Here is a 21463-nt window from a genome sequence, read left to right as displayed (position 1 = left end):
CTTACATGGCAGTTGGCCATGGCGTGGCCGTGAGGACCGGCCGCTGCTTAGATGCACACGCCGGGGCTTTAATATTCTACAAGCAGGAGAGCAGGGCCGTCAGAGCCACGCCTCCGAGGGCCACGCCCGCGTTCTCCTCAAGCCCCAGACGCAGCTTCGGCTCTTGGAGCCAGTTTAAGCACAAGTAGAAGTAAATTCCTTACCTTGTAATATACCAGGGTTGTTTGGTTTTTTAATAGAATTTGTCCCTGATTATAAAAATTACACGTAGGGAACTTAGAAGATAAGGTGTCAAAGAAGAAAGTACAAGTCTTTCCTACTCACCACGCAGAAAGGATGATATTAACACGTCGGGACGTGCTGCCCACACTAGGAGAGGCCGCATCTAAAATGGCCTATCTAAAATGGCCGCATCTAAAATGGCCTCTTTTTTTTTTATTTTTTGCGGTACGCGGGCCTCTCACTGTTACTGCCTCTCCCGTTGTGGAGCACAGGCTCCGGACGCGCAGGCTCAGCGGCCATGGCTCATGGGCCCAGCCGCTCCGCAGCATGTGGGATCTTCCCGGACCGGGGCACGAACCCGTGTCCCCCGCATCGGCAGGCGGACTCTCAACCACTGCGCCACCAGGGGAGCTCCCTGGCTCTTCTTTTTCCCATGTAACATTCTTTCACAAGTCTTCCGCCCGCTATTAGGCAGTCTTTGAAACACCCCGTTAGAGTCACGTGGCTGTGACAGCCTTCAGAGCAGACCCTGGGGTTGCTGACTCAGACTCCGCAGGCAGCAGCATCGCCCTGGGTCATGTGAGTTTCTGAAAAGGTTCTCACACAAGCAGAGAGTGTTCCCTTGATTTGCATGGTAGTCGCATTCTTAGAAAATTCAAAGTACACCGAGAAACACTGTGCTCTTTGTAAAACAACTAGGTTCCAGACTCGGGTGAACATAAACAATTTTTTTACCGACCTCAATGGTGCCTGAGACAGGAGAGCGTACTCTGTGCCTGGAACCATCCCCGGCAGTGAGGGACAGTCGCATCCCTGGTCCCACCCTTCAAGTGCCAGCAGGGCCAATAGGCACTGAGACAGCCAAGAGCATCGAACCACCCACTGGTTTCTAGAATCTCCCCCTGAGGGTGACCCCCACCCAGCTGAGAGCCACTGGGTGAAACGATCTCTAAGGGTCCCCACTTCCACACACGCCACTAATGGGGCTTCGCCTCTCCTGTGTCCTTCCTTCCAGAAGAGGCCTGGTCCACCCGGACGCCACTGCGGCCCCAGTGGCACAGCAAGCAGGAACACACCTTACGTGAATCGTGGAACTCCCTCACCGTCTTTGACCACTCCCACCGGGGACGCATCTCCAACGTGGAGTTCCAAGGCGACATCCTGGATGAGTTCCTGCAGCAGCAGAAGAGCAGCCGGCACAGCGACCAGCCGCAGCCCTGGAAGGAGGAGAAGCCGGAGCCCATGAAAGGACAGGAGCACGGCTCCCTAGAGGTAGATGACGGGGGTGACTTTAAAATCCCCGTCCTGCCTTATGGACAGCACTTGGTCGTCGATATCAAGTCCACGTGGGGGGACAGGCACTACGTTGGCCTTAACGGGATAGAAATATTCAGTTCCAAGGGAGAGCCGGTTCAAATAGTGAACATTCAAGCCGACCCCCCGGACATCAATATCTTACCGGCCTATGGGAAAGACCCCCGTGTGGTCACCAACCTTATCGACGGGGTGAATAGGACCCAGGACGACATGCATGTCTGGCTGGCCCCCTTCACGCCGGGCAAGTCCCACTCCATCTCCATTGATTTCGTGCAGCCTTGCCAAGTCGCCCTGATCAGGATCTGGAATTACAATAAATCGCGGATACACTCCTTCCGGGGTGTGAAGGACATCACGATGCTGTTAGATACACAGTGCATCTTTAAGGGAGAAATCGCCAAGGCCTCGGGCACCCTGACGGGAGGTACAGTGTGTCTGTAAGAATGCTCTCGAAGCCCCTACCTGCTACTCGCTGAGGCTCTGAGGAAAAACTAAACTTAGTGGCTAGCCAGTGACAGACAGGTCTCTCTCCTTTCCAAGAGCTGGCCCCCTCCTCGCCTTTTGCTGCTGGGTGTGAAAGAGCTGACCTCATTGAAACGCCTCCCCTGGGTACCAGCCTTCCTTAGCCTCCTAGGGCCTGAGCCTGACGAGTGCAAGTGAGTTATGGAGGGAGTGCTCTCAGGAGACCCTGTAGGGCAGGGAGGGGTGTAGGATATGGAAGCGGGGTGGGGGGGGAGAAGCTAGGCAAGGATATCGTTTCAGGGGAAGCCCAGCCTCAGCCTGATCCCGAGGGGAGCTCTGGAGTGTAAATCGCAGGGTCTGTCCTGCCTTAAGGCAAAGCAGCAGGGCTTCGGAACCCTCAGACTCCCCTGGTTGGGACGTAACTCCCACACCCTTCCAGGAAGGTCCCCTATAAGGATGGCAGAGGGTCTGGATGGGGCAGCAGCAGCCACAGCTACCGTGCCTCACCCGCGCCTGAGAAACATCCCTTATTTCATGATAGACCACAGTGACTCTCATCAGATTAGGTGCCTTCGTTAAATCTATGTGGTTCTTATGGTCCGTGAATTCCATCTGCAAATGCGTAAAGAAGAATAAGGCTCAGTTACACAAATCAAGACCTGTTAGTGGTTTGGGACTTTCTAGCCCAAAGATTGATGGGTTTACGTTCCTGGTCTGCACATCACTGGGACGTGGGGTGAGCTGACTCTTCTGCCTTCCTGGTACCCCTTTCAGCTCCAGAGCACTTTGGAGACACGATCTTATTCACAACGGATGATGACATTCTTGAGGCTATCTTCTGTTCTGATGAGACGTTTGACTTGGACGTGGAGAGCCTGTGCAGCCTGCGGTGCGAGGAGGCGCTGAGGAGGCCCAGCACGGCCGACGGCCTGGGGGAGGAGAGGCCCTACACCCAGGCTGGCTCCTGGGCTGATGACCGGGTAGGACTGGAGGCGGGTGGGCGCCCCAGAGAGACTTCTCCTCCTGACTCAGAGTATACCAGGAGGAATGAAGATGGATCTCCTTTAAGCTGCTGGTACTCCCGTTTTGACATTTCCCATTTTTCTGCTTCATTTTTGTTCTGTAGGTCATATTTCATTCTCTAATTATTTTTTATTTTTTTTAAACCAAAGTGAAGGAAGTATTCAAATTTTAATCAAAGCTAGGGGAAGTCAGTTCTGTGTCATTTCTGGAATTTAGAGGTTGGCAGTCTCGGGAAGTTTTGCCTTGGGTTGCATTTTGATCACTCACTGTTGTTTTTGATGGAAGGGCTAGAAATGCTTTTAATAGGCGAACTTGAGAATTAAAACAATGATGATCCTGGCAGTCACTTCTTGGGCACATACCAGTGATCCAGGTGTGGAGCACCTTGTTGTCGTGCTTAACCCTCGTGACAGCCCTTGGAGTGGAGATGATTAATATCCCCGTTTAGGAAACCAAGGCTGACAGGCTAAGGGCCTTGCCCAAGGGCACATCTTGGGAGCATAACAAGGCTAGAACTTGAATGCAGGACTCCAAAATCCGTGCTTTTAATGGACAAATTATCAAAAATGAAAGATGACCTTCAGGGCAAGGGTCAGCCCAAGTCAAAGACGAGTAATCAAGGTGAAGAGACACCAGGGTCTCCGGGGATGTTCTTGAGGCCATGGGAGAAAGAGGAGACGGTTAAAGAGGGTGGGGGGAAGAGTGGAAAGAACCAGGAACCAGGGACAAAAGGTTCGGATACAAGAAGGTCATGACCAAGGTGGTACAGTGACATGCCCCGCCCACTCAGACAGGCTACCTCGTTGTTGACGGTTGTCCTGGTCTTTTCAAAGAAAGCCAGAAATCTGGATTGTTACGTAAAAATCTCCCCATTAAGAAATGTTGGCAACTAATCCATGATGTTTTCAACCCTTCTGTGGGCCACAAAACATGTCCTGGTCTGGCTTTGCTGCGCAGGCCTCCAGCTGGGAGATGGCCTTGAGGCTTTTCATTCCCCCAACATTTTCCAAATGGCAAAGTCCCTGCTCAGGAGCTCCGGTAGGATCTAGTCCTGGGAGGGGCAGGGAGGGATCACTCTCTCTGCCTTAGAGATAGGACCTCGAGCTCAGGGAGGCCCCGTCAGTGTCACACCCCTAGCAGGTGTCTGGGCTGGAGCCGCCCCACGCCCGCCTAGGTGTCCCGGGTCGGGTGCATCCACCAGGGGGCGTGGCAGGAGGCTCAGGGAGGGCAGGGCGCCAGGGAAGGCAGGAGGAGGCACGTGGGTTCCAGCTTTCCGGAAGGCCACTCAGTGTCAGGGGTTAACTTCTGGCAGACAACCTTCCTCTCCCTCCTCCCCATAGCCGGGCAGGGGCGTGGAGGGGCTGTCCCTAGGGGCTGGACTGAGGGGTCATCAGGGTGTCACTGGGTACCGAAACATCATCCCCACTAAAAACTCTAAGATCCAGACAAGTGACTTCACCTCTCTTTGCATCTCAGCTTTCCTGTCTGTGACGCAGTACAGGCACTTCTACCCTGACTTACGGTGCAGAGATCTAATGAAAAGAGTTTACATAGAGGCCCAAGAAGCAGGGTGTGGCAGCCCACCGTGTCTGTAGACCAAGGGTTCTTTATTTGCCTGCCCATGGGAATCACAGAGGAGGTTTTAAAAATGCAGATGCACAGGCCCCAGGGTTGAGAACCACTCTCTACGTTTGAATTCTTTCTTCTCCTTCCCTCCATCCCTCCCTCCCGATCTCTCTCCCTCCCCCCTTCCTCTAGTTCACTAGGTAAACTAGATAGGGCCCTTCCCTGTTCCAGAAAATCTAATCATCTGAGCTGGTTAGTGTCAAATTCCTCCCCTACCAGTAAGAACTTCTGGCAAGGACTCAGATGCACTCAGGGTTTCTGGGCCCGCCGTATTACCAGTCATGGAGCTCCCACCAGGGCAGAAAACACCAGAAAAGACACCGGGACTTACCTGGGGCACAGAGTGGGCATCTAGCTGGGAAGATGTCCAGTGAGTGTGTGGGTATCACTAAAATCACCCCCTTTCCCTCTGCTTCTCTCCAACCTGTGTGCAGACTCCTGAACCAGAGCTGCCCCCCAGCCCCCCTGTCCCTGAAGTCACCACGCCAGAGCCGGGCATCTACCAGGGCATCTGTGAGTACCTTCTCTGGGGGCAGTGTCAGGGGAAGGAGGACCTTCACGGGTCGGGGGTGGGGAGGGAGTCATGGCCACTTGGGACGGGGTTTCCCGGGACAGTTGGGCAGGTTGTACCTTGACACAGAGACACCAGGCCCCGGGATAAGTCAGGGCTGAAACCAGCCTGCGTTGGTGACACTGGCCCAGGCAGGGCTGCATCCCTTCAGAAGAGGGGTCCTCCTGGCAGTGTGCCCTCCCAGAGGGGCACTTCTGCATTTCACACGCAGACGTCTTACGTGTTAGCTGCAGCCCTGACCCGGGAGGCGGCAGTCGGAGCCCAGAAGTTATAGAGCAAGAAGACATAAGAGCCAGAGAGACTTGGGCATCTGTCAGTCAGGGGCTTGAGTTGCCCCTTCACACTGGACCACAGAGCAGATGCTGGAGCAGAGAAAGTCTGCATCCTCCTGGCTCTGGGGGGGGTGGGGCAGCAGGAGTACCGGCGCAGGTGCCAGGTCTTCTGAGAAGTCAGAAATCTGGATTTTTACATGAAATCTCCAGATTTTTCAGCGTTGGTGACTAATTTTACAGTATTTTAAAACACCCTATGAGCCAAAAAAACACGTGTGTTCGGCCATCCGGCTGCTGGTTGGTGGCCTCTGAGCAGATCCCGTCTGGGTTTCGCTGTGTCTGTTCTTCTGTCTCCTCTGCCTGTGTGCCATTCCAGCCAGTTCCTCTCTTACTCCGCATACTTCCCACCAGCACCTCCGCCTGCATCCCAGGGAATCCTCAGGCCCAGCGTTGCGCTGTGATCTCTCCCACCGGTTCCCTGTTCACAAGGCTCTGGGGGTTTGCTCGCTGCGGCCTCCCCTCCTGCTCTTTCTCTTTTTTAAAATTTTTTAATTTTTAAATTTTTGGCTGCGTTGGGTCTTCTTTGCTGCGCACGGGCTTTCCTCTAGTTGTGACGAGCAGGAGCTACTCTTCGTTGCGGTGCACGGGCTTCTCACTGCGGTGGCTTCTCTTGTTGTGGAGCACGGGCTCTAGGCACGCGGGCTCAGTAGTTGCGGCACGCGGGCTCAGTAGTTGTGGCTCGTGGGCTCTAGAGCACAGGCTCAGTAGTTGTGGTGCACGGGCTCAGTAGTTGTGGCTCGGGGGCTCTAGAGCGCAGGCTCAGTAGTTATGGCGCATGACGGGCTTAGCTGCTCCGCAGCATGTGGGGTCTTCCCAGACCAGGGCGTGAACCCATGTCCCCTGCATTGGCAGGCGGATTCTTAACCACTGCGCCACCAGGGAAGTCCCCCTCCTGCTCTTTCTTGCCCCCTCGTGCCTGTCATCTGCCTCCAGTTATCTTCTGAAAAGAAGGGACGTGCCATTGTCACGCCCCCTCCCCACCTCCCCACCGTTGTCTCCAGAACGAAGCTGAAGCCGGAATGTGTCAGAGTTTAGCCTCCTCCCCGCCCCACCTCCCCCTGCAGGCTTCTGTTCCCTGCTCTCCATCCCTGCCCATTGAAAGGATGTGACCTCTCAATTGGGTTCCCAAGAAGCAGCCTCTGAGATGGAGTTTACTGGGGCATGCTTTTGGGGGAGGGCAGGAAGCAGGGCTGGGCAGAGGGAGAACTGGGCCGCGGGGCAGTCGCAGCAAGGCCTCTGCCAGCTCCACAGGGAGCTGCAGAGTCCCCTGGAAGTTGCCCCTGAGTTGAGTAAGGGGGCTGGGCCTTTACACGCCTGTGTTAGCATGCCACTGGATATAGGCTGGCGAGGGGCAAAGCCAGGGTTAGTCACAAGTGGGGGGACTCAGCTGTGGGCTGTCAGGTGTCAGCACTCCCAGCCACTGGAGGGATGAGTCCTTCAGCCCTGGGGATGGGAGGTGGGATCTGGGTGGTGCCCCACACTGTCCTCCACTCCGCCTTACTAAGGCCTTGCTGTAATCCCACCCCATCCCCAGAAGCCTTCCCCACGGTGCCCACTGAGAATTCAGCTCTTCCTCCCTCACTCCAGAAGGATAAGTTACCTCTTAGAAAAGACGAAGTCTTCCTTTGAATCCTCACAGCCCCTTACTTTCCAGAACTCTCTCTCAATTACTTTGGGACTTTGGGACAACCGAGTAATTTAAAAGCCAACCTAATGTAGTCAAGAGCCTGGTTTGCGGCTTGGTTGTGTATCCCATTCAGGCACTGTGCTGGGGCTTTCCCTCCCTTATCTCACTCACAGCTCTTATTCTCCCCATTTTTCAGATTAGATTAGGAAACTGAGGCTCCGAGAAATTGAGAAAGCCACCCAAAGTCACACAGCTAGTGCAAGGCCAAGAACGGGACCAAGCATATCTGAATTCAAAGCCCAGGTCCTCACCACTCAACACACTCCCTGAGAGGCTGCCTCACCTCAGAGGTCTTTGGGAAGAGTCAGCATCCCCACAGAGCTGCAAGGTCCTGGAAGACAGCAGTCATTTCTTGTTTAGTCTGGACTCCCCTAGGTTGGTCAGGATCCTGAGCGGCGGGGTCCGGGGGGAACAATGGAACTTGATTTCCAATTGAGTTACGCAAAAAAGAGCATTTCTTAGCTTATGCAACTAAAAAGATCAGGCGTTGCTAGTTTCCCCGTACTGCCGGATCCAGGTGTGCAAGTGACGTCCTCAGGCCTTGGCATCTCTCTGCATCTCTCTGCCCTATTTCTCACTCTCTTGTCCATCTCCCATTCAGACTCTGTCCACATGGGAGCCCCTAGAAGCTGTACCCGGTAATCCCAGGTAAAAGAACTTCTGCTTCCCAATTAAGTCCAGCAGTTGTCCCAGAACTGTCTCCTCACCTGGCTTGGGTCACGTGCCCATCCTTAACTAATAATCACCGTGGATCACCTTGGCAGGGAGCGGGGTGTGATGGAAAACACAGATTGGCCCGGCCTGGGTCAGAAGCCCATCTTTGGAGCCAAGGGTGAGGAGTCAGCTTCCCATACAGTGCTTCAGAGGAGGTTAGAGTGCCATAACCAGAGGAAGGGAGGAAGGAGGGAAGGAAGGAAGGAGGGAGGGAGGGAAGGAAGGAAGGAGGGAGGGAGGGAGGGAGGGAGGGGAGGAAGGAAGGAAGGAGGGAAGGAAGGAAGGAAGGAAGGGAGGGAGGGAGGGAGGGAAGGAAGGAAGGAAGGAAGGAAGGACGGAGGGAAGGAAGGAAGGAAGGAGGGAGGGAGGGAGGGAGGGAAGGAAGGAAGGAAGGAAGGGAGGAAGGAGGGAAGGAAGGAAGGAGGGAGGGAGGGAAGGAAGGAAGGAAGGAAGGGAGGAGCCACTGTCCTCTTCATCTGATGATTTCCCCAAAGATGCTGTATGTAAGTGTCTGTCCCGCTGAACCGGCTTCTGACCTTTCTTGGAAATGTTATTTCAGTGCCTTTGGGAGTTTTGCCCTGGAATAGCGCTCCCAGACCTTTTTGCTGCAAGGAAAGTGTAATTTCTCTGCATCTCTACTCAGCAGGAAGGCAGAAGAACCTCCTGATCAAGGACCTTCTGCCCGTTTTGTGGCCTGTGATTTCCGAATCTCTCTTCTCTGAACCTTTGGCTTTTTCCTCATTGTATCCCAAATCCTAACCCTACTTTCCCAGCCTGTGCAAATGAAGAGAGCTTTGATAAAGTGACCCAGGGGGGATGCGTTGGGGTTGGTAAATACGGCCAATCCTATCAATGTTTTGAACGGGGATATATGACTTGCTAATTTGCAGATGACACTAATTTTGGAAGTTTTGCAAATATCAGTGGTGATGAATAGGAAAGGAGCTGAGAGAGTTGAAATATGGGAGAGAAATAACAAAATTAACTTCCATTTATATAAATACTAATTGATACACCAGAGGAAAATGAATATGGAACACGGATATTAGCTCAAAAAGGAGAGCAGTCACTTTGAGAGCAGCCCTAGATTAGACGGCGTCACAGTGCATCTCGCCAGGCAAACAAAGGGTGGCAGGCTCGGGAGAGTCTGGGGTGCTGCCTCTTGTTTCGAGGGGGAGGTGGCATTTCTCCCTCACAGGGATCCCCCTGATCTAAATCCACTCCCTCCTTCACCTCCAGGCCTTCTCCATCTCAGGAATGGTACCCACAGCTACTCTGTCCCTTGGGTCAGAAACATTTTCTCTGTTCGTTAATTCCATACAGGCCATTGAGAGCTCTGTCAACGCCGTCTCCAAAACAGATCCTGAATCTGTCCACTTTGCCCCCGTTTTCACCACTACCGCCTTTGTCCCGGCCACAGGTATCACAACAGCCTCCTCCCTGGCCTCCCCATGGAGTCCGACCCCAGTGCGCTTTCCAAGACACGGGTCCGATCATGTCACTTCTCGGCTTCCACATCTAAGCCTCCCTAGCTGCCCACTGCAGAGAAGAAAATCCAGATCATGACATGATCTAGCCTCCACCTAACCTTCTGATCTCATTTTCCTCCATCTTCTACCTCAGTCACTTGGTTCCAACCACAGATCAAATATGTTCCCATCCCAGGGCCTTTGCCCTTCCTGCCCTCTCAGCCTAGAATGTTCTTCCAGAAATGCTAGAGAATGGCGGCCTCCTTCTTATCGCCCAGGTCTCAGCTCAAACGTCACCTCCTCAGAAAGGCCCTCCGTGACCATCCCTATTCCTGCTTAGTTAGTCCCTGTCTTCTCTCTTTCATTTTTTTCATGGTATTCATCACTCTGGAACTATCAGATTATTTTTCTGATGTGTGTTCATTGTCTGTCTTCACTGCAGTGGAAGCTCCTAGAGAGATTTTGCTGTGTTTACCCCTGAATCTCCAGGGCCAAGAACAGGGCTTGGTACCATAGTAGCAACATGTTTACCATTGACTGTGATTTTGGTGAAACTCAAATGATTGTATTTTGATTCATTTACCTACACATATCTACTAAACACATACTCTTCAATCAATCATTTATTTTTTAAAAAATAGGCTTAATTGACCATCTGTTTTCAGGCACTATTCTAGGCTCTGGAGATAACAACAGTGAACACAGCTAACAGAGCCCCTGCCCTCAGGGAGCTTCCATCTTAGTGGGAAAGACTGATGAAAACAAATAAGCAAATCAATGTAGAACATCTCGTCAGGTGACAAAAAATAAAGCAGAGGAAGGGTTTTGAGAGTGATGGGAGAGGGTGCTATTTGAGTTCAGGTGGCTGGCAGGGCCTCTCTGAGGAGATGACAATTAAACATAGACTCATCATGAGAAGGAATGCATCAGTTAGCTTCTGCTGTGAAACAAACCAACCCCCAATTTAGCAGCTTAATATAACCACCATTAATTGTGATTTATCGTAATTCAGTGGCTTGGCTGGGCACTCCTTTGCCTCTGAGCCAGGCTGGCCTCTGCTGGCCCTGCTCACGTGTCTAGTCAGCTGGCAGATGGGCTGGCAGCTGAATGACCTAAGATGTCTTCACCCACATGGCCTGCAATTGGGAGGCTAGCCTGGCTCCTTCACATGGCAAGACTCCAGGTGTGGAAAGAGAGGCCAGACCCCTGTATACATGTGCTTTACAGCCTCTGCAAGCTTCGCTTTTGCTTCTGTCCCATTGGCCAAAGCAAATCACATGGCCCAGATTCAGGAAGTGAAGAAATAGACTCCACTTCTGGATGGGAGAAGCGGCGAAATCACATTGCAAAGAGGCAAGGACTCGGTGGGAGGAATCTGTGGCCATCTTGCAGGCTTCTGGTGCTGTGAGAAGCTATGATGTGCCCAGGACCACGCTGGTCACACATCTGTTTCATGTGCCCCCAAGATGCTCAGAGTTACCTTGGCACCACAGAGGGCAGAGGGATCTGAGACCAAGTTACAAAATGTATGATGGAAACGACAGGGGCGTAGGAGAGGAAGCCACGCTCCAGGGAGGTCACGTGGCTTGGCCTCCCTTCCAGCCACAAGGGCATCTGCAACCTGCCTGAGCTGAAATGGGTGGAGCTACGTGAATCCGGGCTTCCTTCTTCCAGTGCTACAGTGCTGGCATTCTGTGACAGTTGCAACAAGTGTGGCCCTTTAGAACACAGCCACCCAAAAGAGTGCTAAAGTAGGCCCCCAGTTCTCCAAGGGTAGAAGAGTTCATGGGGCTTGGTCCCGGTCCTGCTGTAACGGGAGACCATTCAGGAAGGAGGAACTCCAGCCGGATATTGGATAGAGAGTCATAGGCTTTGCACTTTCTGGGCAAATGAATGACTCCTGGGCAGTTTTGCCCAGAAGTTCACTCCTAAATGCTCCCTGATGGAGAAGGGGCGGAACAAGGGCAAAAGCATGGGAGTGTCACATGGGTCACTTCCTTTACCTTGACTCCTCATGATAGTGGCCAATTTGCATAAAATGTCCATTTCTGACGCTGAGGCTCACTGCTGCAGCCTCCTCTATTTAGTTACTTGTTGAATCATTCCATCTGTACTGAGCTCCTACTGTGGGGCAGGTACTTTGCCAAGCTCTGGGGGCACAATGAGCTAGCAAAACAGATGGGATTTCCGCCCTCAGGGCAGATGGGTATTTACCAAACGATCACAAGATCACACTGGTGACCAGAGCGTGTAAGGGGAAGTTCACAGTGACATGGCGGGCTGTGAGTGGAGGCTTGGTGTGGTCAAAGAAGTTGGGAGGGCTTCCCTGAGGAAGTAGCTGGGATCTGAAGAATGAGCACAAGTTAGCTTAGGCCATGTGAGTTCAGGAGGGAGTGAACAGCATGTGCAAAGGCCCTGTGGTGGGAGAGGGGAACGTGAATATGCGGGACTGAAAGACAGTGAGTGGAGCAAGGGATTTGGGGTGCAAGGTGAGGTTAGAGAAGTAGGCAGAAGCCAGATGACGAAGCCTGCTGGCCAAGCAGCATGGGAAGCCACGCTAAGGTGTTAAGCATGGGGTGGGCAGCGTGATTGATAAGTGGAGAAAAGACCCAGGGCTGTGTGCAAGTTTAAACCACACCGGCGCACTCATCCTGAAGACATTTCCTACGCGTCAACAGTGACCCAGGTCCGAGGGCCACCGCGAGGAAAGGTGCAGGGCCCGCTCTGAAGGCCCTTTCATTGAAGTTTGGGCTTTCCAGTTGGTAGAATGCAGAGGCTGAAGATCACTCCTCTTCCTCTCTCCATCTTGGGTACCTCCTCTGGAACCTGTGATGTTCACGGGACACTTTTCTTCCTGCTGCAGGCCTCCAGCTGAATTTCACCGCCTCCTGGGGAGACCTGCATTACCTGGGGCTCACAGGCCTGGAAGTGGTGGGCAAGGATGGCCAGGCACTGCCCATCAACCTGCACCAGATCTCTGCCTCCCCCAGAGACTTAAAAGACCTCCCTGAGTGCACCAACGACTCCCGGACCCTGGACAAGTGAGTGTCTGTAAGAAGCACAAGCAAGGCTCATGACAGCAGGGGTTCGGGGACCTGATCTGTATCGTAGGTTTCAGACGCAACCATCAAGCGGCATCTCCTATTCCACCTTCTCCCAGCCACCCCGTGAGGTCTGGGGTCTGCCCATTTTGTACTCAAGGGAAACTGAGGCCCAGGAAAGGGCCACACAGCTGGAAGAGGTAGGCAGGATTGGAAGCCAGGCTCTCCTGCGTCCAGACCCAGGTGTGCTTTGTGTTTTCTTCACGGTGCTCAGCGTGGGCCTCGCACATGGTGGCTGCTTGGTAAGCCTTTAGCTCGGTGTTTAGGCGTGAGGGACCCCACCTCTCGGGCGCTGAAAGCTTTCCCCTCCCTGAGGTCAGAGGTGATGGCTGAGGAGTCTCCACAGGTGGCTACAGCTGCACTTTCCTCTGCATTTGTCCGATTCATAAGCCCAGGTTGGGTCAAGTCAGTAAGAGAACACAAGCCTGCATATAGCCCTGACCCACAGGGCCCCAGAACCTGCAGTCTGGCACTCGGCCCCCCTGAGTCAGCACAGCTGTCAGGCTTAGGCCCTGCCTGGAGGTGCAAACAAGAAGAGTCTAGGGGAGCCAGAGGGATGAGAGTTCAAATCCTGTCTCTGCCCCTTACCAGCTAGTTGCTTAACCTCTCCAATAATAATAGTCATGATAATAATAATAATAACGGAAATAATAACTGCCATTTTTTGAGCATTTATTAAATGCTAGACACTGGACCATGCTAAGCAGGTTGCAGTTTGCAGATGTTCATTCATTTAAACCTCAAACAGCCCAAAGAGGCCCCCACTCTACAGATGAAGAAACTGAGGTACAGAGAGGTTAAAATTGTCACCCACACTAGTTGAGTGGCAGAGTCATGATTTGAACACGGGTCCATGGGAGACCAACACCCATACATTTAACCACTAAGTTATGCCTCAGTTTCCTTACCAGTAGAATGGAGACAATAATTCCCATGGCTGGAGGGCGGGAGGGGGATTGCCACATCACAGCTGAGCCCTGTCCCTGGCCTAGAGCGTGTGTGGGGTCCACAGCGGACTCCTACCTGCTTTCCTCTAAGGTGCCCCTTAGCCGCGGCCCTCACAGCCTGCTGTCATTACCTGCTCACGGGCCATCTTGGCGAGTCACACCCCTGCACACTGTGGTCCCCGCTGCCGATTGTAAAGGTGATCAGCTCATGGCTGGCCCTGCTTGTGCATATCCACACCCACCCTCCACGCAGATTGTGTTGCAGCAAATCCCAGGGCTGATAGTATTTCATCTCTACATATTTCAGTATGTAGCTCTAAACAATAAGGACTTAAACATAATCTGAGTACCATTATTCCAGCTAAATAATTAACAGTCATTTCTTAAATTACTAGCTATCCAGCATGTTTCTATTTCCCTGACCATCTTTTTCCCCCTTTTATAACAGTTTGTTCCTTGAATTGACATCCAGGTAAGGTCCATACATTGTGATTGGTTGTTATGCCTCGTTTTAAAAAAAATTTTGGGGAATTCCCTGGCAGTCCAGTGGTTAGGACTCCACAATTCCACTGCAGAGGGCCCGGGTTTGATAACTGGTCGGGGAACTGGGATCCCACAAACCGAGTGGTGCGGCCAAAAAATAATTTTTTTTTTAATTTTTAAAATTTTATTTATTTATTAAAAAAATTTTTTTATTGACATATAGTTGATTTACAATGTTGTTTTAGTTTAGGGTAAGCAGCAAAGTGATTCAGATATATATATCTATATATTCATATTCCTTTTTTAGATTCTTTTCCATTACAAGTTATTACAAAATATTGGGTAGAGTCCCCTGTGCTACACAGTGGGTCCTTGTTGGTTGTCTATCTTATATATAGTAGTGTGTATATTTTAATCCCAAATTCCTAATTTATCCCTACCCCGCCTCTTTCCACTTTGGTAACCATAAGTTTGTTTTCTATATTTGTTTTCTATGACTGTGAGTCTATTTCTGTTTTGTAAGTAAGTTCCTTTGTAGGTTGATATGTCTGTTAAGCCTCTCATAATCTCTAGGTTCCCTTCCATCGTTCTTCTTTTTTTCCTTATAAATTATCTGTTGAAGAAACCAGGGTTTTTGCCCTGTTGAGTCTGGATTTTACTGGCTGCATCGCTATGGTATCGTTTAGCCTGTTCTTCAGGCCCCTGTATTTCTTGTAAATTGTTCACCAGATCTAGAGGCCTGATCAGATTGAGGTTTGACCATTAGGGAAAGACATAACCATCAGGGCGTGGATGTCACTGTGTATTCCCTTCAGGACTCATGGAATATCTGGTTGTCAGGCTTTCTGTGATGTTGGCAGCCAATACTTAGTGGTTAGATCTGTTACTCTATTGGGGGTTGTGAAACAGTGATACACTGATCCTATCACTCTTTTTTCGTCGATAAAGGGAAAATTTCCCTCAATTATTTGGTTACTTTGAGGTACAATTCAAACAGGAAAGACAACCTAAACGTTTGATTCTTTCCCTTTATTTTTCAGTTTTCAAAAGAGGAAATTGTTTCTCTAGCATCCTTTAAAACATTTGTTTGCTTTTGACTACCATAAACTCATGGATTTAAACCTACTACGTTTGAAGGGTTTCAATCTATTACGGTTTTTATCCTATCGATGCTCAAATTGATCCCTCTTTGGACATTGGGACCTCCCAAATCCTTTTGTAAAGTAGCAGTCTCTGATAGCTGCCTTGCTTTCTGATGTCACAAGGTAGTCCAGGTTCCTCTTTTATGTGTATTGTCCCAGGCATGGAATCAGCTATTTCTCCAAGAAGCCCAGGTTCCTTCTAGTGGGAAAGGGTATTTAGAGACCATAATCTAGCCACTAGGGATGCTCATTGCTACTGGGTCAATCCTTGTTTCGAGGCTTTTTTTGTGGACAGAGCTAGGAAGTATCATTTAGATATCCTTGAGGGTGTCTATGGGGACGTCCCTTCGCTGTCAGCTGTGAACGCTTCATCGGTTCCCTCCACTCTCAGAATTGGGCAGTAGTTTTGCTTTAGAGGTGGCACCATATCTAGGACAGGGAGGTAATTGCTTTTGGAAGGAAATAGAAGGTTCTCTAGCTTTAGACCTCAGTCAGCTTAATTCCACAAACACCCCAGGGTTAAATTGCTGGATCTCCTCAGTGTTAAGATGCCAGCAATTGTAAGACACACCACCCATCAATTTAATAACAGCCTTTTAGAGAAAAAAAGAAACATTACCTCTTTGGATGAACACTTCGATTGTAAGATTTATTCCAAGTCCAGAACTTCAAAACGTAAGAGGAAAAACATAAAGTTTATTTTTAAATCTAGGAAACGTGGGGCCTTCCCTGGCAGTCCAGTGGTTAAGAATCCGTGCTCCCAATGCAGGGGGCATGGATTCGATCCCTGGTCTGGAAACTAAGATCCCACATGCTGCACCACCAAAATAAATAAATAGAATGTTTAAAAAAAAATTAAAAAGCCAGGAAATGTGGCAGCAGCCTGTATCCCTCCCAGGGCAGCAGCTTCAAGGTCACCAGGAAAATGGGAGGGTGAGGGGAGGAGGTCGCCCAAGAGGCTCAGAGTTGGGCCCCTTTCTCCAGGGCCAGGTCTCTCAGCGGTAGTGAGCTCACGGCTGGGGTCTGGGCTAGGGTGTGCTGGGCAGAGTTGGGAAGGATGAGACAGGATGTCCCAAGCAGGAGAACCAGAAACTGGCCAGGATGGGACTGCAGTGTGGTGACAAGCTCTTTTAGAACATGAGGGTGCTGGGGGCTCCCTCCCAGCAGTGGCGGGCTGCCCTGGGATATCCAGGCTGGGTGACTACAGGCCAGACCATCGCCCCACCAGAGGCACCTGCCCCTTCTTGTACTTGTCCCACGCCAGGAGCTGCCAAGTTACCCCTGGTGCTTTAGTATCTTTCTCCCCCAGCACAAGAAAGAAGGAATAGGGCTTCCCTGGTGGCACAGTGGTTGAGAGTCCGCCTGCCGATGCAGGGGACACGGGTTCGTGCCCCGGTCCGGGAAGATCCCACATGCCGCGGAGCAGCTGGGCCCGTGGGCCATGGCCGCTGAGCCTGCGCATCCGGAGCAGTGAGAGGCCCGCGTACCAAAAAAAAAGAAAAAAAGAAAAAAAGAAAGAAAGAAAGAAGGAATAGAATTCTTTCAAAATGTACCATGGAGTCAATACATCACTTCATAGAAATTTGGGAAAATAGAAGTAGTCACCCCCCACCCCCTGACAGAAATAGATCTTTCACTTTTGCGTAATCTCTCCTGGTCCTTGTCCTCGTTTTACAGCATTAAAATCAGCGCCCCCGCCTTTCCCCGTTACTGCATCATCCTTGTGATTACCTTTTAACTACCGTACAGATTTACTGAACTTTTCCCTGAGACCTTTCAGGGTTTGCTTGTTTGTTGCTAATGTAAGTAGTATCTTGGTGCAGATAGCTTTTTGACATGTTGAATAAATTTTTCTTAGGGGGAATAAATTCTAGAAATGGGATCGCTGGGTTAAAGAGTCCTAAAAGCTAGCACACACCCGCATCCCCGCTTTAAAACCCTCGATGATGGCTTCGCTGTACCTTTAACCGCACAGACTGTTATTTTTCCCCTTGTTTTCCTATTCTGTCTAACTTCACACATGAGAGGTGGCTCCTCACTGCTGCTTTAATTAGTCTCACCTCCCCGTAATGAGCCGGATCCAGCCAGGCTCGTGCCAGGCAGGGGCTGCCGTGGGGACAGGAGTGGGTGTAGACCCCACACTGTGAGTTCTCCCGGCAGACCGGGCTGCCCCCGTCTCTCCGCTCCTTCCCCGCTGAGTGCAGGTTAATCGACGGAGCCAACATCACGATGGAGGATGAGCATATGTGGCTGATCCCCTTCTTGCCGGGGCTGGACCACGTGGTCACGATCCACTTCGACAGAGCCGAGAGCATCGCAGGCCTGCGCTTCTGGAACTACAATAAATCTCCCGAGGACACCTATCGAGGGGTAAGCCGGGCAACGGCAGCCGCGCTCAGTCCGCTGTCAGGGAAACAGCACCGTGATGAATGGCTGGCGTGGCTGCCAGAGAGGAGCATAAATCCTCCAGAACTTTCCAAATGAAGCTGGGGGAGGTTACAGCCAGGGAGAGAGAGCTGCCGCTGTTCCCTTCTGCAAACAGCAAATGCAAGCTACAGAGCCCGGGGCTGACTCGGAGAACTGCAGCGCCTTGTCTCTTCTGGGGGCTCAGGGGTCCTCAGCGGGCCCAGCCCCCACTCACAGGGGTCGGTGGCAGCCCTGCTGTTCACTGAGCGCTTTGGCGGCCAGGCCCGGGCTGAGGGCTGCTCATGCCTTTGTCGTTTCATTGGACCCGCATTCCAGCCTCTGGGAGGCAGGTGTTATTACCCCCATCTTTCAGGGTATTGAAAACTGAGGTTCAGAGAGGTCCAGTCACTCGTCTCAGGTCACACAGCTAGAGGCCCTGTCCACGTCTGCTGAGCTTGGAGCCTACACTCTTAATTTCTACACTATGTTCTTCTCCTTCTGGTTGTGAAAAAGCAGGGGCCTCTGCTGGCATGTGGAAAAGAGCATCAGAAGTGCCCCCTTGGGGCTTCCCTGGTGGCGCAGTGGTTGAGAGTCCGCCTGCTGATGCAGGGGACACGGGTTCGTGCCCTGGTCCGGGAAGATCCCACATGCCGCGGAGCGGCTGGGCCCGTGAGCCATGGCCGCTGAGCCTGCGCGTCCGGAGCCTGTGCTCTGCAACGGGAGAGGCCACAGCAGTGAGAGGCCCGCGTACCGCAAAAAAAAAAGAGAAGAAGTGCCCCTTTTCATGGGCTTTTCTGACCTGTGTGACCATGAGCCATGAGACATTTGTCCCCTCCCACTACATGGAAGTGATGATGACAAGGTCACCTAAAATATAGCAATGCAGTTAGGGCCCCAAATGCACAAGGCTCTGCGTCTGAATCCCCCCCTCTGACCCTTACCACCTGTGTGACCTTTGGCAAGTGGCCCGCCTTCCCTGGACCTCAGTTTCCTCATCTGTAAAAGGGGGAGGAGGATACCTGCCTCTGGCCCTCAGAAGTTGACAGAGCCAGGACCTGGCCTGTGAGGATGCCGTGAGCCCAGGCCTGGGTCCTCAGTACGTCCAGGGACTTAAGACTGTGGGGGTTTATCACAGCGGCGTGAGCAGCCCCCAGCCCCCGGCGCTTGTCTTCAGGAACATTGGCTCCCCTGAGTGTGCAGTTTACAAACGCCGCCCAGGCCGCCCTGGTGTCTTTGTAAGCGTGCTCTTGGGTCGAGCGCGAATAAAATGTCAGCTATATTGGCGTTAAAGAAACATTCTTTTGCCTCAACTCATGCCTCTGGGCCTTTCCCTTCCCTTGAGTGAATCCCTCTTTCCAGTTGAGCTTCCACGACCTGGATTTACCGCCTGGAAACGTTGGGCCCAGAGGCCCTGCTTCCCAGGTCTGGCCCCCACCAGCCTTGGTGCCAGTGATGAATGGCCACCATGGGAGCGGGAATGAGCGCCATCTGAGAGGGCGATCCCAGGGCGCAGAGTAATGGAACTCTGGTCCCTCCCTCCCCAGGGAAGTGCATCAGATGCCTACCCCACAAGGCACCACTGGGCACCCTGGCTCTGAGCCCCTGGCATGAGGTTAGAGCCAGGCCTGGCACTCCAAGAGGTGGGCTTCACACCCCTCCAGTGTGCCCTTGGGCAAATTGCCTAGCCTCTCGGAACTCTAGCTTCCTTAGCTATAAGATGGAGGTGATAATAAAAGCCCCTTCTGAGGCAATGAACCGGGGTCTGGGGAAGTCAGAGATGCTCCCAGGAGATGGTGGTGGCCCTAGAAGAGGGACAGGGACTTCCTGGACCTCTGCTCTGCTCTGTTGCCAGCTTCACTTCAGGTGGCTTTCTCCTCCAGGCCAACCCTGGCAGCTCTGGGCTTGCATCCTGCATGCTCCAAGCCAGCAAAACCCCAGGAGCCACGTTGCTCTTGCATCCACATGGCCCGTGGGTGACAGTTCTCTGTTTGGCCAGGCCTGAGTCACAGGTCCAGCCCTGGGGCCCAGGGAGGAATTAGGCTTGAGGAAAGCAGCGTGGAAGTGTAGTGACAGCTTTGGGGGCGCCATTTCCAGCCCCTGTACACCTTTTAGGTTATGCACCCTGTGACCGACTGACTGAGTTACGGGGGGGTGAAGAGCCCCAGGGTACATGGTTATCCACGAGACCCAGGACAGGGCCCCTTCCTTTCCTCACGGAGAAGCCCTCTGCGTCTTCCGGGGTGAAGCACCACCAGTTTGGTCAGCAGCTGGCTGGGCTGCTAACCATGAAGGTGGAGTGAGGTGCCAAGAAGCCCTGATTCCAAAATGTGGAGTCAGAGAGGGTACTGGCTTAGCGCCCTCTCTGCTCCCCTACCACCGCCCTTCCCCAGGGGAACGGAGCTGAGCCACCTCAGATCCTGCCATTAGGCTTTGACATTTACTGGCAGATCCTGGCCATCCGGCTGGCAAAATCTGCCTATAACAGGGGGCCATGGTGGCGCAGATCCAATCAATTCAGCAAGCTCCTACTGTGTGCCATGCCCAGAGGCGGATGTAGAGATAATCCAGCTGGGGTCTCTGCCATCAGGGGAGACCCCGAAACCATGGAGGACACAGCTAGGGAACACATGCCCTTCAAAGGACAAGCCAAGGGCTGTGAGAAGGAATATCAGGAAGGGGCCCATTTCTGTCGCAGGGGCAGGTGCTAGGAGAGGAGGTGAGGTGTGAGCCAGGGTTTGGAGAAGGATCAGTCCAGGCTAACACTGGTGCAGTGTGTATTTTGTGCAAGGCGCTATTCTGTTCTAGAGACTTTATATAAGTCAGCTCCTCGTTGAGCCCATTTAACAGATGAGGAAGTTGAGGCAGGGAGGTTAAGTAACTTGCACAACTACTCATGGTGGATCTCAGAGCAGCTGAGTCCACGCCCTTGACCACCATGTCATACCTCCTCAGGCCGCTGCAGCTGAGTAGACCGGGGAAGGTCTGTACGTGTCCACTGTGGCTGGAGCCTCACCTTCCTGCTCCCCTGCTCTACGTCCAGTGCCCAGCACAGAGTAGGGATGGCACCGGAAAGGGGACCCCGGCCAAGTGGTTCTGGCCTGGGAGAAGGGCCTGGGGGCTCTGTGAAGGCCCCCAGTCATACATGCCAGCTGCCAGCAGCGCCAGCCACGTCAGCGCTCACCACCCTCCTCACACTGGCTCCTGTTCTTCAGACTCGTTATTTCTGTTGTTTGCCAGGCTAAAATCGTCCACGTCTCCCTGGATGGCCTGTGCGTCTCCCCTCCTGAGGGCTTCCTCATCCGGAAGGGGCCGGGCAACTGCCACTTCGATTTTGCTCAAGAAATCCTCTTTGTGGACTACCTGCAACGCTGCCCGCTGCCCCCACCAGCCCAGAGGTGAGGGGAGCAGCTCTATGAATGATCCCTCCCGGTCCAAGGGCACTGGCTTTGCATCGTGCTCTGAAATGTGTACCTAAAGGGTTTTGAAATGATGATCAAACACATTGCTTTTCAACTTGGCTGTTTTGTAAAGCTTAGCCAAGCCTCTCCAGAAGCCTGGGGGATGTACCCACCTTGTCTGGGGATGTTTGGCTTTCTCATAGTCTGGAGTGCTTGAGATTTTGAATGCTTCGTTGTGCTTCCTGCTGGGAAGAGAGGCTCAAGCCCGCCTAGATTCCAGAAATGCCTGCTGGCCAATTCGGGGAAGGGCCTTCCTCCTCTTGTTCCTGTATTCCTGATTTAGAAAGATTCAGAGAGAAAAATAGAGCCTAACGTTTCATGGATTCCCTGGGATTGCTTGGCCCGTCTCAGCTGCGTTAAGTTCATAACAATCTGTAAATGCCATGTTAAGTTTATTCATTTAAACCCCCTGATGTCCAAGTACCAGAGGCCAAGCTCTCAAAACAAAATGAGTTTCCCTCCACTGTAGCTGGGATCACTCCTTGGGCCAGATACTGGGGATA

At 52.3% G+C, this 21463-nt stretch overlaps 1 protein-coding gene across 1 annotated transcript in view; it reads left to right on the top strand.

Moving 5' to 3' along the window:
• Positions 1-21463, top strand: part of KATNIP (katanin interacting protein) — a 198503-nt gene that overhangs the window by 168876 nt on the left and 8164 nt on the right. Inside the window, exons 16-21 of the mRNA XM_082670946.1 lie at positions 1238-1963; positions 2776-2981; positions 5085-5163; positions 12287-12464; positions 17301-17466; positions 20740-20897. Coding sequence (XP_082527072.1) covers positions 1238-1963; positions 2776-2981; positions 5085-5163; positions 12287-12464; positions 17301-17466; positions 20740-20897 — 1513 coding nt within the window. The remainder of the gene's footprint in view (positions 1-1237; positions 1964-2775; positions 2982-5084; positions 5164-12286; positions 12465-17300; positions 17467-20739; positions 20898-21463) is intronic.

Source organism: Grampus griseus (assembly GCF_964374135.1).
Source record: "Grampus griseus genome assembly, chromosome: 14".
Lineage (NCBI taxonomy): Eukaryota > Metazoa > Chordata > Mammalia > Artiodactyla > Delphinidae > Grampus > Grampus griseus.
Note: the sequence above shows the minus strand (reverse complement) of the source record. Positions and strands in the feature narration are given on the sequence as shown.